This window comes from Leguminivora glycinivorella, chromosome 6, assembly GCF_023078275.1.
Source record: "Leguminivora glycinivorella isolate SPB_JAAS2020 chromosome 6, LegGlyc_1.1, whole genome shotgun sequence".
In the NCBI taxonomy this organism is placed as follows: domain Eukaryota; kingdom Metazoa; phylum Arthropoda; class Insecta; order Lepidoptera; family Tortricidae; genus Leguminivora; species Leguminivora glycinivorella.
Genome location: NC_062976.1, coordinates 22356140 through 22371195, shown reverse-complemented (window position 1 = coordinate 22371195; position 15056 = coordinate 22356140). Strand labels below are relative to the sequence as shown.

At 40.3% G+C, this 15056-nt stretch overlaps 2 protein-coding genes across 2 annotated transcripts; one reads left to right on the top strand and one right to left on the bottom strand.

Moving 5' to 3' along the window:
• Nucleotides 1-3228: 3228 nt before the first annotated feature.
• On the top strand, nt 3229-9968 carry LOC125227211 (C-type mannose receptor 2-like). The gene is made up of 6 exons (XM_048131468.1): nt 3229-3360; nt 4586-4717; nt 6867-7007; nt 7448-7651; nt 7965-8219; nt 9636-9968. The coding sequence occupies exons 1-6, from the start codon at nt 3321-3323 to the stop codon at nt 9809-9811; spliced, it is 948 nt and encodes a 315-aa protein (XP_047987425.1). The 5' UTR covers nt 3229-3320; the 3' UTR covers nt 9812-9968.
• A 417-nt stretch (nt 9969-10385) lies between these two features.
• LOC125227163 (transcription factor SOX-14-like) lies at nt 10386-12252 on the bottom strand. The gene has a single exon (XM_048131390.1). The coding sequence runs from the start codon at nt 11917-11919 to the stop codon at nt 11263-11265; it is 657 nt and encodes a 218-aa protein (XP_047987347.1). The 5' UTR covers nt 11920-12252; the 3' UTR covers nt 10386-11262.
• Nucleotides 12253-15056: the final 2804 nt, after the last annotated feature.

Below are 15056 nucleotides of genomic sequence, written 5' to 3'. Positions count from 1 at the left end.
AATTGTCTCCAATTTTGAATACCACACCTGTTTTTACGCCAAAATCAATAACGCCGTTTTTGGAAATTTCTCATGGGCATCTTTAAAAATAATAATTTCAAAAAAATCAAAACGGTCCGACACAGATAAAAATAATAATAATCTGTCGATGTAGGGAACAAATCAAATTATTTTATTAATTTAGTTTTTAATAATAATCTGTATTGAAAAAATCATTGCCCTATCTTCAAAAACCAGGAAGGAAATAGTCGAGAGCGTTTGTATGGAGAATTGACCCCTCCTGTAGCGTCTTATAGATCTATATATACATATTTAGATTCGGTTTCGGCGATTCCAAAAAAATTACATTCGAACGAACACCAGCTTAACAATTATATATCCAATTGTATTCTTAGTAATGTGCTTGTATACCTATATCTTATATTTAAGTTTATAATGAATTTCGCGTCTAGACGCTGGTACCGCTATTCCGACCCTTTTGCCGTATTGCGGGGCTTCAATGCGCGAAGTTATTAACCTAACCACAAAATTAAATTTTTGAAAAACCCCCTGACCGAACACTCCCGACTAACTCAGCTTTCAAACAAAAAAAACTAAATCCGTCCAGTAGCTACGATGCCACAGACAGACACACACACAGACAGACAGCCACGTCAAACTTATAACATAACACCCCGTTGTTTTTGCGTCGGGGGTTAAAAATTCACCAAAAAGAGGTGTTGAAAGCGATGAGCTGCCTAGACGTCAAAAAAGCTAGTGGCCCAGACGGTATTCCAGCCATCGTTCTCAAAACATGTGCCCCAGAGTTGTCTCCTTTTTTGACGCGCCTGTTTAGGCTTTCTCTAAATACGGGTATAGTTCCCGAGCCGTGGAAGCTTGCCAATGTGCAACCAGTCCCTAAGAAAGGGAGTCGTGCCGACCCTTCTAATTACCTGCAGGCCCATCACAATCACCTCCATACTCTGACGACCGGTCTGGCCTAGCGCGTAGTGACCCTGCCTGCTAAGCCGCGGTCCTTGGTTCGAATCCCGGTAAGGGCATTTATTTGTGTGATGAGCACAGATATTTGTTCCTGAGTCATGGATGTTTTCTATGTATGTATATAAGTATTTGTATATTATATATATCGTTGTCTGAGTACCCGCAACACAAGCCTTCTTGAGCTTACCGTGGGACTCAGTCAATTTGTGTAACAATTTCCTATAATATTTATTTATTTATACTCTGTAAGATTATGGAGCGTGTATTGAACACCAAGCGTCTGGCGTATCTCGAAGGTAACGATCTCCTCAGTGACCAGCAGTAAGGGTTTCGCCGTAACCGCTCCACCGGAGACATTCTGATTTACGCCACCCACCTTTGGGGTGAAGCCATCGAGAGGCATGGTGTGGCTTTGGCTATGTCTCTTAACATTTCCAAGGCCTTCGATAGGGTTTGGCACGACAGCCTTATTGCCAAGCTTTCCGCATACGGGCTATCCTGGCCTGCGCTCTTGAATTACTGGAACTGGAACCATTCGAGTAATCGTTGACGGCTGCTCGTCGGATTTATGTAAATTACTGCCGGGATTATATGGAGATTACTGCCGGGGTTCCTCAGGGGTCAGTTCTCTCCGCGACTCTCTTCTTGCTGCATATCAACGATCTCCTCAAGCACGGTATCTTAAAGTATGCAGACACAGTCACGGTGAAATATTTGTCCGATGCGCAGGCCAGTGCCAGTGCAACCCAATCCCTTAGGGAAGGTATGGTGGAGGAAAGGAACTCGACTCTGAAGGCTGTATCCGATTGGGGTCAAGCCAACTTAGTCGAGTTCAATGCCTCAAAAACGCAGGCGTGTCTCTTCCCCGCCAAACGGAGTCAGTTCACCTTGGCTCCTACTTTCCGGAATGTATCCGTGTCAGTAACAGGCCGCCTCGAGCTACTCGGGCTAACGCTCAACTCAAACCTGAACTTCGGTTTTACTGTTGAGTCCAAGGCTAAAACTGCAGCCAAAAAAACTTGGCATCCTGTTTAAAGTGGGGCGGCAAGAAGTGTAATTAAGTAAAAGCGTTATGGACTTACCAGATTTATAAAGTAGTTAATTTAATACGTCACAGCACGGCTGCGTCACCTTTTGGCTTGATAACTGCAAATGCATGTTATGAGATTAATAAAATAGATAACCCCTTGCTGATAGTGTTGTCTAAATTACATATTTAATGACATTGAGATTCATATTATCTTTTTCTTCTGTGACAATTTGATATGTTTTCTCTGAAGAAGAACGACGTATTATTAAGCAATAATATAATTTATTGAAATTAATTTCCATAGAGTACCTAGTCTGTTCATATTCTTTGATGAATACTTTTCTGTAAGTAAGTAAGTAAGTAAGTAAGTAATCATTTATTGTCAGATTGTGCAAATCAGTTTACAGATGTTACAATATTAATAAACAATTATAGCTTGTGTCACAATCAACCGTTTTACGGTTGATTGTGACACAACGGTACGGGTTTTTTTTTGCATGTTAAATTGTATCTTGTTATTGAATGCATGTTAATTATAAGATGTAATGTTTTGAAAAGAAGTTGCCCGCCGAGTTTCTTGCCGGTCCCATAGTGGATACCCCCCTCCCAACTGAGGGGGGACTGAAATCTTCTCGAGGCTGAGGCGTAGAGTTAGAGCCGGCGTAGCTTTAGCTTTATTTGACGTTCATATGCGCATTGTAATATGCCTACTTGAAAAATAAATATTTCATTTTCATTTTCATTAGTACTCTAGTCTGCCTGAGCCATTCGGTCACCTGATTCCTATAATACTAGAGCGGCTATGACTTTTTTGCTTCGACATGTGAGTGTTCGACTTCAAAAAGTGGCAACATTATCTTGTCGTCTCGTTTTCTCACGCGTATTGATAAGAAAGGGATGACATGACGATGTTCCACTTTTTAATTTCTAATCTTTTTTTTGCCAAGCTGTACCGTTCGAAACAAATAAATTTTTGATGAAGTTAAATTTTATGAAGGAAGAAAAAATACTTATAGGTATATCTACTTATACAAAACGTATTTAAACTTAATAAAACAACTGTTTTCCTTACCGCTTTTATTTTATTAAGTAGTTAAATTGTACGACACGGTACAGATGCGTCAGCTTTTGGCTTGATAATTGCAAATATTATTATGAAACTATAAAATTGATAACCCCTTGATAGTAAGTAGGCACCTATTAGATATAACGGGTTTAAAAAGCCAGCTCTTTCCGATAGCTTCTCTAGTTACGAGGCAATTCACGCATTGTTACTAAGATTTTATAATTTGCATTTTACATATCTATTATGTATCGTTTTATATTACTGTGTGGTATTTTATTAACGGGTAAGTAGGTATATACAAGGTGCCCTTAAGGAAAGGGAAATAATTAAACCACGCATTGGATGGGGCCAAAAGAAAAAAAATATATACAGTTGAGGAAAATTTAGCAGCAAAAATGTGTTTTTATTTTTTAACGTGTTTTTACATAAAAAGTAGATTTAATGTTATTCATAAAACTGGCACTTAAAATGGGATTCATTGTTTTTTTTCTAAAAACCTCATTTTTGAAAGGTTTTATTTGGGTTTTTAGTTCTCATTTTTTAGGGTTCCGTAGTCAACTAGGAACCCTTATAGTTTCGCCATGTCTGTCTGTCCGTCCGTCCGTCCGTCCGTCCGTCCGTCCGTCCGTCCGTCCGTCCGTCCGTCCGTCCGTCCGCGGATAATCTCAGTAACTGTTAGCACTAGAAAGCTGATATTTGGTACCAATATGTATATCAATCACGCCAACAAAGTGCAAAAATAAAAGATGGAAAAAAATGTTTTATTAGGGTACCCCCCCTACATGTAAAGTGGGGGCTGATATTTTTTTCGTTCCAACCCCAACGTGTGATATATTGTTGGATAGGTATTTAAAAATGAATAAGGGTTTACTAAGATCGTTTTTTGATATAATTAATATTTTCGGAAATAATCGCTCCTAAAGGAAAAAAAAGTGCGTCCCCCCCCTCTAACTTTTGAACCACATGTTTAAAAAATATGAAAAAAATCACAATAGTAGAACTTTATAAACACTTTCTAGGAAAATTGTTTTGAACTTGATAGGTTCAGTAGTTTTTGAGAAAAATACGGAAAACTACGGAACCCTACACTGAGCGTGGCCCGACACGCTCTTGGCCGGTTTTTGACATCTATCAATGAGGATAGTGACCCTATTCTCCATAATGTCATCAACGCCGTAAAAAAGCCTAATGCAGTACATTGTACTGAGTAACAACGACGTAACAAGATTTTTTTTTTCATTTGGTAATAACTCTGAAACTAGGCGAAATCTATAAAAGTTTATAAGGCATTTTAGTCTTAAAATGGGATCGGGAATACGCTATTAAAAGTATTCCCTTTCCTCATGGGCACCTTGTAGATTAAGTTTTGAAGAGGGTGCTTTTCGAATTTCGTAATTTTCGAAATTGTAAATAGGGTCTCAGGGAACATAATGTCATATTTATGGAAAGGGCGCTAGTTCAATCCTGAGCTTAGTGAGGGTCTCCAAAATATTACATTGTATTTGCAGGGAGTCAGTATTCAGCCGGTAATCCGCTGAGCTCCACCGCGTACGAGTATGTACAGGAGGCGGATGCTTGGCTGCGCCTGCACATCGTGCCTGCTACGTGGTCGGACGCCGTCGCACGCTGCCAACTCGAAGGTGAGCCAACCATACATGTACACTGACCAAAGAGGATCGAGTATTATAGAGAGTTACTGTCGAAGTCAAATGTGTAATCACAGTGCATAGACTGCCATCTCTTGACAAAGATACTTTTGAACCTCAGTTTTGACAATTTGGCCCATATTCTTAATAGCTTGATATGTGTTAAAATGTCAAATATTAATATTAGCGCCATCTAGCCGAGCGTCCCCCAAAGGTGTAACGCCATCTAGGTCACCGCACCTTTTTCTGTATGGTACTGAGGTACGCTTTTTTCTTAGACTTTATCTGTCTAGATGGAGTTATATATGTCTTTGACACAGACTGAAGTTAAGCAGCGCCCAAAAATACATCAGTAAATTGTCTTGATGATACGCAATTTTCGACATCTTTCGGCTTTGTTGGTTACCACTGTCAGCACTTGGCCGACAGTCCGGTCAGCGTGACCGTGCTCGTAGGCGGTCGCTTGGCTGCGCCTGCACATCGTACCTGGCTGCCCTGGTCGGACACCAACTAGACAATCTAGAGCTACAGAACCTCTACAAAACACACGTTCTGAGGCATAAAAGAAAAACGTTTGCGTAATTTCAGGCATCGTTCTCTGTCACTCTAATTAGAGTTTTTTTTATATATAAATGGGCTTACTCTTGGCAACAGACTAGCCAAAGGCAAAGACGTGGCCTACGATGGAGTGAGCTCGCCCAGAAGATGCCTGTTCACTCTTGATTTGAAGGTTGCCGGATTATATGAATTTGTATGGGTTGTATTTTTAAAATACGCTATTAATAATCGGAAAACAACAATTCCCAATATGTTGTACGGATGGCATTAGAGAAACAACAGCTTCGATGAATATATGATTTATTCTGACTGATATTAGGCAAGGTACACGATTATATAGGCAGTGCTTACGTACTACTGACATAGGTAAATACATACTACATCACACGCCCCACCAAAAAAGGAAAAAAAAAGAAAATTATTATTTTTCTTTTTTTTTTTCTCAACATTACATAAATAAAGAAACAAAAAAAAAAGAAAGGTAGGTACTTAAACATAATTTGCTAAGGTGAGTACAACTTTGTACGGTTTTTATGAACCGACACCTCTTTATCCTTAACTATGATTACAACGTTAGGGTCAATTTGTCTTACAACTAGGAAAGGCCCTTTATACAGCGGGTCTAACTTATTACTAAGCGCTTCATTTTTAATCAATTACAACCTTGCACTCGCGAACACGAGGCCGCTGCCTTAAAAGGCAGGGTCGCCATGTACGGATGGCATTAGAGAAACAACAGCTTCGATGAATATATGATTTATTCTGACTGATATTAGGCAAGGTACACGATTATATAGGCAGTGCTTACGTACTACTGACATAGGTAAATACATACTACATCACAATGTGAATTTCGGTGTTCGCTGAGGCGTGAGGCGTGCGGGTGTCTGACGCCAATGTGATGGGCGGATCATGTGTACCCAAGCAATGGACATTGTTATTTAGACCGAACTATTGCAAAATTACAATATGATCAAGACTAAATAAGATTCAGCTTATATATTTACTAACTTCACATAATGCGTGTACTTACTAAGTTATGTATTTAATATAAACAAATCCTCCTATCCTCTTGCCGCCCAATTTGCAATGAGATGTACATTCGGGTTCAATGGAATTTTAACTGTCATGTGAATAAATAAAGTACTTAGCATTTCTTTTGTCTCTAAAATTTTTCGAACTAATGAAACTCAACTCAATTTAAAATGCAATTATAGGATCAAAATTCTCTAGCAAATTTTTTTGTATGGTGGGCGTTACGAGGTTGAAAAAATCGTAAGCACAGAAACGGCATTTCATTTGATTTATTCCTTTATAAAACATAGTTTTACATTATAAACTGAAATAGAAACATGTCAACAAATTTTTACATTAGTCGAAACGAAAAGAGAGCGTCAATGATTATTTTGTAATTAGTATGTACTCGAGTCTCGACTATCGAATACCATGATACTCGAGGTTGGAAGATTAAAAGCATTTTTCTTTTACTCCAATTACGGCGTAGTTAGAGCATGTCTAGAAAAATCGAAACTAGAAGATGTTTGTTTTAGACTTGACATACAATCAAGTGAACGACTCTTTACAGATGGTGTGTTGGCAGCTCCAACAACAAAGGCCGTGGCAAAGGCGATGTTAAGCGCGATGGAGAAGCACAAACTAACTTCGAAAGGGGTGTTTATTGGAGCAACTAGCCTTTTCTCCAAGGGAGAGTTTAGAACGTTGAACGGTAAGTGTACATACGGCCTGTCTATTGCACTACCAGTACATATTCAAAGGTTGGAACGAGATATAGCGATGGGATCTTTAGGAGCCACACCTTACGGCTATCGTCGTACCTGCTGGAAAGTTACTTTAAGCCGACTATTTTCTCTGTAATTGCATGCAACAATGCACAGAAAAAAATCTTTTTTTATATAAAATGGGCTTACTCTTGGCCACAGACTAGCCTAAATCAATCTATTCAATAAATTGTACATAGACTTGATCTGATCGCTTAAGAGTTGTGATGAGATCCCAATGTGTTAGAAATTCTAAGTTAACCTCATAAGCTGCCGACGCAAAAGTTGCAAATATGTCGTTGTTACAGCCATGATACTAACATGAGCTCAACGCTATTGTATCAAAGTATCAACGTTTTACTATTATATAAGTGCATTATTTTAACAGGAGAGAATCTCGCTGACAGCTTGGAATGGGCCTCGGGTGAGCCGGACAACACTGGCGACGCCGAGGACTGCCTAATGCTGACCGGCAAGGGTGCTCTGGCTGACGTCAGCTGTTCGAGAGTGCTGCCATACTTCTGCCGCAAGAACGTTCACAACTGCTCCTCTGTAGAAGGAGTCACAAGTGCCAAACCTCTGCTGTTATGTGGTAAATATAGTATGATATGTATCTGACTGTTGTATCAGCTTAAGTATTTATATTTTTAGGCAGCCTTAGGTGTTTTGTTTTAGAAAAGCCCTGATATTTTATTCTCAAATGTAAAATAACATTTCAAATGTAGTGCCAAAAGAATTTCTTTCGTGTTTTTACGGAAACATATAAGAACGTGTTATCCTATTTCAATCTGTCTCTGTGTAAGACGTAACTAATACTGTCTGAACTAACATGACAAATACGAATGTTTCTGGAAAAATACGTAGGAAAAGATTCGGCACTACAACTGTACGAATTAATTTGCCAGGGCTTGGCTACCATTGGTACACCAGCACCGGAAGCTGCTACAAGTTCCACGGAGCATCCAAACCCTGGCGCCTCGCCCTAGCCACGTGCCACTCCGATGGCGGTCACTTGGTCGTCATCGACAGTGAAACTGAGTCTGATGTCCTTAAGGAAATTTACGAAGATAACTTTGACACAATCACCGGGGCAGACCAACCTAGACACGCCTTGATTGGCTTCAGGAAGTATGATGATGGCGAGTGGGCGACCATATTCGGTGAGTGTTCAGTACATACCTCTACCATACCTCTTAGTACATACCTATGAGGCCGTGGAATAAACTGAAGCGGTACGACATTGATTCAGGGACTATAGGCTAGTTTCCTATACTTAAAATAATAGTTATTTGTTATACAAGGGGGCAAAGTTGTATTTTAACGCCGAGTGTGGAATTGAAAAACGAGCAAGTGAATGATTTACCATCTTTATTACTAGATTCACCTAGTTTTATAAATTTTAAAGTAGTTAATTTGACTTTATTCAAGGTCAAATTACTTTGTCCACTAGTGGATAAAATGCGTTTTTACCCGCTGGTATTAAAGGACAAACGTTCCAAGCTAGAAAGGGGAAATAGTTATTTGTTATACAAGGGGGCAAAGTTGTATTTTAACGCCGAGTGTGGAATTGAAAAACGAGCAAGTGAACCACGAGCGAAGCGAGTGGTTCGAGAATAGAATCCTGAACTTGCGAGTCTTTTAACACACGAGAAGTAAAATACATTTGCACCCGAGTGTAACACAAAACTTTTCCCCTCACTATAGCGAGGAAACTACAACGCAAAAAATGCGTTTATCACTGCTTCTAGTAGTTACACAGGTGGTAAATCATCTTTATTACTAGATTCACCTACTTTTATCAATTTTAAAGCAGTTAATTTGACTTTATTCAAGGTCAAATTACTTTACCCACTAGTGGATAAAATGCTATTTTACCCGCTGGTATTAAAGGACAAAACACGTGTTTCCGAGCTAGTGAGGGGAAAAATATTTTATACAGTGCACGAAATAAAGCACCACATAATTCGATGAAAAATATGGACAGTAGTTATGTTTAAAGATAATTTATATTTAATAAGTCATAGAGAAAGATATAAAGTAAATGAATTGACCGTGATGTCACTCCTCATTATTTCATAGTAATTCTATATTAGCAAATCGTTTTGACAGTTCTTAAAAAGAAGCTGATTTGTCTAGTAGGAAACTAGCCTATTAAGGTGATAGTGTTGAGTGGCGGTCATAGCTCTTTACTAACGAAAGGTCCCGTCGCTGTGCAACCAGACTGTTTCTTCTGAGCATCAGCTCGTCAGTGTTATGGTAAATGGCGTCACTGGTCAGTTACATCAACGTTGCGTATAACAGCAGCAGCATATTTGACCAGACAAAAACGCTCGCGAAACGCTAATTTGAGGATGAGACCTTAAAGTTTTTGCATATTATAGGTATTATTTCTTCATAACTTCTGTAACCAACTTACAGAGACACTTACATACTGATCTGGCCGATATTGCCGGTCATATTGGCGCAGCCGGCAGAACATAGAGACTAGTAGTTGTGTGGCAGGATGTAGAGACAGTAGGTAATTAGCAGAATTAATTTAGACGCCAGTAATAAACCAAAAATTGTTCTATTTTCAGGTGAAACGCTCGCAGAAGCCGGGTTCGCAAAATGGGACTCCGAAGAACCAAGCAACGGCAACGGAGTAGTGAACGAGTACTGCGGTTCCATGCACATCAACGGCTTGTTAAACGATGCTTCTTGCTCGTGGAAGTCGCCGTTCATTTGCGAAATCACGCCTACTTTATTGTTATAATGAATGTTTTTTAGGGCCACTTGCACCAACGAAAGTAGAGGGTTAGCCCACCATTTTATATGGAATTTGACGGCTGACAGCCCACTAACCCTGAGTTAAGTGATTGGTGCAAATGGGCCTTAGTGATGCAACAATAAAGTAAACAAGAACAAACATAGATGGTAGTTATTTATTTTAGAAGAGGGCAAAGGTGCTCTTTAACATACGTACCAATATTGTTATCCAAGCAAGCGGAAGATTTCAATGTTCAGAATGTGTTCAGAATCTTGAGAGGGTTTTAAGGCACGTAGGTTAAACAAATTTTGACACCGGTTGAAACACAAAAATGTTCACCTCACCAACACAAGGAAACTTTAGGTACTTACCTATTTATTTTTTATTTGATTTGAAACTTTATTTGTCATCATCTTTTTACACATCAGTTTTTACGAAAGCGACTGCCATCTGACCTTCCAACCTGAAGGGTAACTAGGCCTTATTGGAATTAGTCCGGTTTCCTCACGATGTTTTCCTTCACCGAAAAGCGACTGGCAAATATCAAATGACATTTCGCACATAAGTTCAGAAAAACTCATTGGTACGAGCCGGGTTCGAAGCCGCGACCTCCGGATCGAAAGTCGCACGTTCTTACCGCTAGGCCACCAGTGCTTCTTTTTACACTTATGATTGAAAATGACCATTTTAACGTCAATTCTACCATCCAGCTTTGGGCATCAACTAAAACTTTGTGTTTACACTTTTGTGGATAAAATGTGTCATTTGTTTCAAAAATAACACGAGAGTTTTTTACCAGCTAATGTGGTGAAAAACTACTTAAATAAATACTTACAAATAAAGAAATGGCATAAACCGCCGCCAGTTACGAAGGTACCTACTTAGAACTGGCCACATTTCCCCGCTTATATTTCAAATATTTGTTTATCCTTCATCGCCCTGACCAGTCAACACCCACAAGAATCCATTTTCAAAACTCTTGCCACACTCATTATTTTAACTTTCTGTGGGTTCTCCAACGAGTTAAATCAAAACATTAGGTTTTAATTGATATATTTACGTAACATTTGACATTCTGATAAGCAACCTTGTAACTTCTAAGACACGTATCTTAGCGCATGGTAGCAATTAGGGTAGATAACATTCGAAGAATCGTAGGTACTAGGTACGTAACTATGCTCAGCTCTCGGAATTATCAATTCTTGTACTAAACTATTTTTATCTAAAAGAGAACTATTGTACATGTCTTACATGAGAATTGGAAGGATTCTTTCTGTTCCAATAGAGTCCACCGTTGCCGTACAATGTGAGAAGTAATTACTGAATATTTATTTGCCTCTCATCTTTGGTTCTAGGTACTTGAACTATTGCATTATTTTAAAACGCAATTACATCTTTCAATATCGGGTGCTCGATAAAAAATAATGGTAACTTATTTCCAAAACGCGTTCCATCTCCTACTGGACACCGAACGGATAATGATAAGATATCCTTGTGATGTCATCGGAGACGTAGTGCAAGTCCTGATACGCCTTCACCATCATCTGCTGGTTGACGAGCGCGAACGGCCTCGGGGAGATGCTCTCAATTGAAGGCAGGGGCCGCAAGTCCAAACTCGGTAACGCTTCTTCTTTAGGCCTCGCTGGGACGTACGACGCCTGTGGCACAGTCGGGACAGTGTAGCTTATCATATTATTGTACATTAACTGATCAGAGTAGCTTAGTGGAATCTGGTAAGTCTGTTCCGGACGCGGTTCTTCAAGCATATTAGGTTCTCTGTACATCGGGTTGAAGACAGTAATGTCTGGTCTATTTTTCCTTCGAGGCCGATACTTGTAGTCTGGATAGTCCTGCATATGCTTGATGCGGAGTCGCTTTGCTTCATCAATGAACGGTCTCTTCTCTGTCTCGTTTAAGCTTTTCCACTCTAAGCCGAGCCGCTTGGAGATCTCAGAGTTGTGAAGCTTGGGGTTTAATAGTGATATCTTCTTTCTTTGAAGCCTGGACCATACCATGAAGGCGTTCATGGGTCGTTTGATGTGATAAGGGTTAGGATTTCTTGAAAGTTTTTGCACTGGTTTGTTTAAGGAGGACGTTTCTATCGGGTACGCCATGACGGTTAATCACTGATTCATTTTCGCGCTGGTGTAACTTAGATTAGTATTTTTTTAAAGTGAGATGTCCGAAATTGCCGCCGCTCAGCCGGCCAGGCCCGTACTGCGAGCTGAACGCTGTCATTAGACCAACAATGGCGGCCGTACAATAGGAATGACAATTTTCCATGTATTATTTGCCGTTGAATAAAGAGCGGCGACAATGCACTGATTGCTCACAAATTGTCAAATGATACTGGTGTATGTTTTGTGAGGCGCGCCGCCGGGATGGTTTATTAAAAGATGAACCTGTACACTCACTTGCAATATCTTGCACAGCACAGTGCGCAAAAATATCTGACTATCATGTTAGGACATCTTTGGCTTAGGAAAATGTTATGTTATGTATATTTGTTGTAATACACGCGTGCTCTTCGTTGAGTGAGATATAATTGCAAATTACTAAGAATAACTTATCATTGGGGTTGTAAACCTGTGACCTACCTCTAACCTACAAAGTTACTTTTTTACCTCTGAAATCCAATAAATTTTATACAAGTAAACATTTTTTAATTCGATTAGTGTTCTTTACGTTTAAAAAAATAATGACTTTTTATTAATATGTGGTTAAGTGTATTATATGATAATTATTTCACTTAATTTATATCCAAGTACCTAAATACTTAAGTTAGTTCAGCAAATTGCGCACATACTTAGGTTACACGAATTGGCGCAATCGAACCACACAGGTGTAGGTAAGAATTGCCCTAAATCAATCAATCAGTCAATCAATCAATATCATTTATTGCAAACCATGGTATTACATTAAAGACGAAGGAGGTCGCATGGCACATGGCAGTAGGGCATAAACGACCGCTATTACCTAATTCTGCTATTAATTTTCAAACTTAAATGGAAAAAATGACCTCCCTATACTTTATATTGAAAAAAAAAAACTATACCTATGACTGTACACGTTTTCGCTAAACCTATTCAACCAATGTATGTGCATTGTATTGCGCGGATTAGAATCGAAGGAGCGGTCACCTAGCCCCATGTTCTACACAATTTAATGTTCTTTCATAGATTTTACTACAGCCAGTTTAGGTCTATTTATGGATAATCCATTGTTACTACTTGAATTGTATGGGCTTTAGTTTAGCTGTTTAGCCTAAAGGCGAGGCCTGTCACAATAGCCCTATGGCCCAATGCCATAGATTTTTGATGGTGGTGAATAAACATAGGATTACAAATGCTTAATAAAACAGTTGTCTGAAGTGCGTCACATGCGCTTTCAAAAACACAGTAAGTAACTTCGCCTTGCAGTTGCCATCGGAATGTGTTGTATCGTTTTGCACCAAGAATCCAAGTCGTAAGAAAGAACCCATGATGCCAAGACTTTACTTATATCCTTACGTAATAGGCTAGTTTCCTACTAGTCAAATCAGCTTCTTTTTAAGAACTGTCAAAACGATTTGCTAATATGGAATTACTACGAAATACTGAGGAATGACGTCACAGTAAATTCATTACCCGACTACGGCAACGCAAAAGGAGGGTTATGATTTTGACCGGTATGTATGTGGCTATGTATGTATGTATGTATGTATGTTCATCTGTTCCCTCATAACTTCTAAAGTACTCGTTAGAATTTGACAAACGATATGTCATTCGAATCGTCTTAATCGTCCGCTGGTTATAGGCTATATAACGTCACCGCAAACGAAACATGGCGCCCTCTAGAGGTCATAAAGTAACGAAGCAAAAAAATAAAATGAAGTTAGGATGACATGTTGTATATCATTTGAAAGGGCTTAATTAGCACATTTCAAATATGTACATATTGTAAGCTTTTATTTCCAGCATTACTTGATTACACCAGATAATTCAGTAATTTCTCGGAAAAATTGACTATTTGCAAATCCGCAAGCGCAATGCCATAGTTCCATGCATTATCCGACTTCGGTTACACACGAAGGCGTTTGCCAAAGGAACTAATTTGGCTGTTTTATATAATTATTTTATTAAAGACTTGCAATATTTTTTCGACCTAAAGTTCAATTTCATACAGCAAATTGTCATAATAACAACTAGAAGTAGTTTGACACTGTTTTGACATTCTGACGTGTATCATAGATTGTAGGACACCCTAGATGTAGTAGATGTTACGTCATCATGGCATAATGAGTTTCCACTACTACAATATATTATTTAAAGCCAGTTAATCATCTAAAATTAATATAATTTTCATAAAGAGAGAAATGCGGTATCACGATACTGATTGTCACTTAAACCTGTCTCTTTCAGTATATGGTATTCTTCATGAGAGTGTATATACATACCGTAGACGCGGTCCTAAACCTACTTAAAGACCCACGCGGTCCTAAGCGGCATCTAAACTTAAAGTGTTGAGCAAAGCCCGATGCTCGCGGTATTAAGCCGGGCGCCCTCGGCGCCCTCTAACTTAAAGTGTCGGGCGAAGCCCGACGCACGCGGTCCTAAGCCGGGCGCCGACGGCGCCCTCTAATTTAAAGTGTCGGGCGAAGCCCGACGCACGCTGTCCTAAGCCGGGCGCCGAAGGCGCCCTCAAACTTAAAGTGTCGGGCAAAGCCCGACGCACGCCGTCCTAAGCCGGGCGCCGAAGGCGCCCTCTAACTTAAAGTGTCGGGCGAAGGCCGACGCACGCGGTCCTAAGCCGGGCGCCGAAGGCGCCCTCTAACTTTGAGTGTCGGGCAAAGTCCGACGCACGCCGTCCTAAGCCGGGCGCCGAAGGCGCCCTCAAACTTAAAGTGTCGGGCGAAGCCCGACGCACGCGGTCTTAAGCCGGGCGCCGAAGGCGCACTCTAACTTAAAGTGTCGGGCGAAGCCCGACGCACGCGGTTCTAAGCCGGGCGCTGAAGGCGCCCTCTAACTTAAAGTGTCGGGCGAAGCCCGACGCACGCGGTTCTAAGCCAGGCGCCAAAGGCGCTCTCTAACTTAAAGTGTCGGGCGAAGCCCGACGCACGCGGTCTTAAGCCGGGCGCCGAAGGCGACCTCAAACTCAAAGTGTCGGGCGAAGCCCGACGCACGTGGTCTAAACCGGGTGACGCAGGCGCCCTCTAACTTTAAGTATCGGGCAAAGTCCGACGCACGCGGTCCTAAGCCGGGCGCCGAAGGCG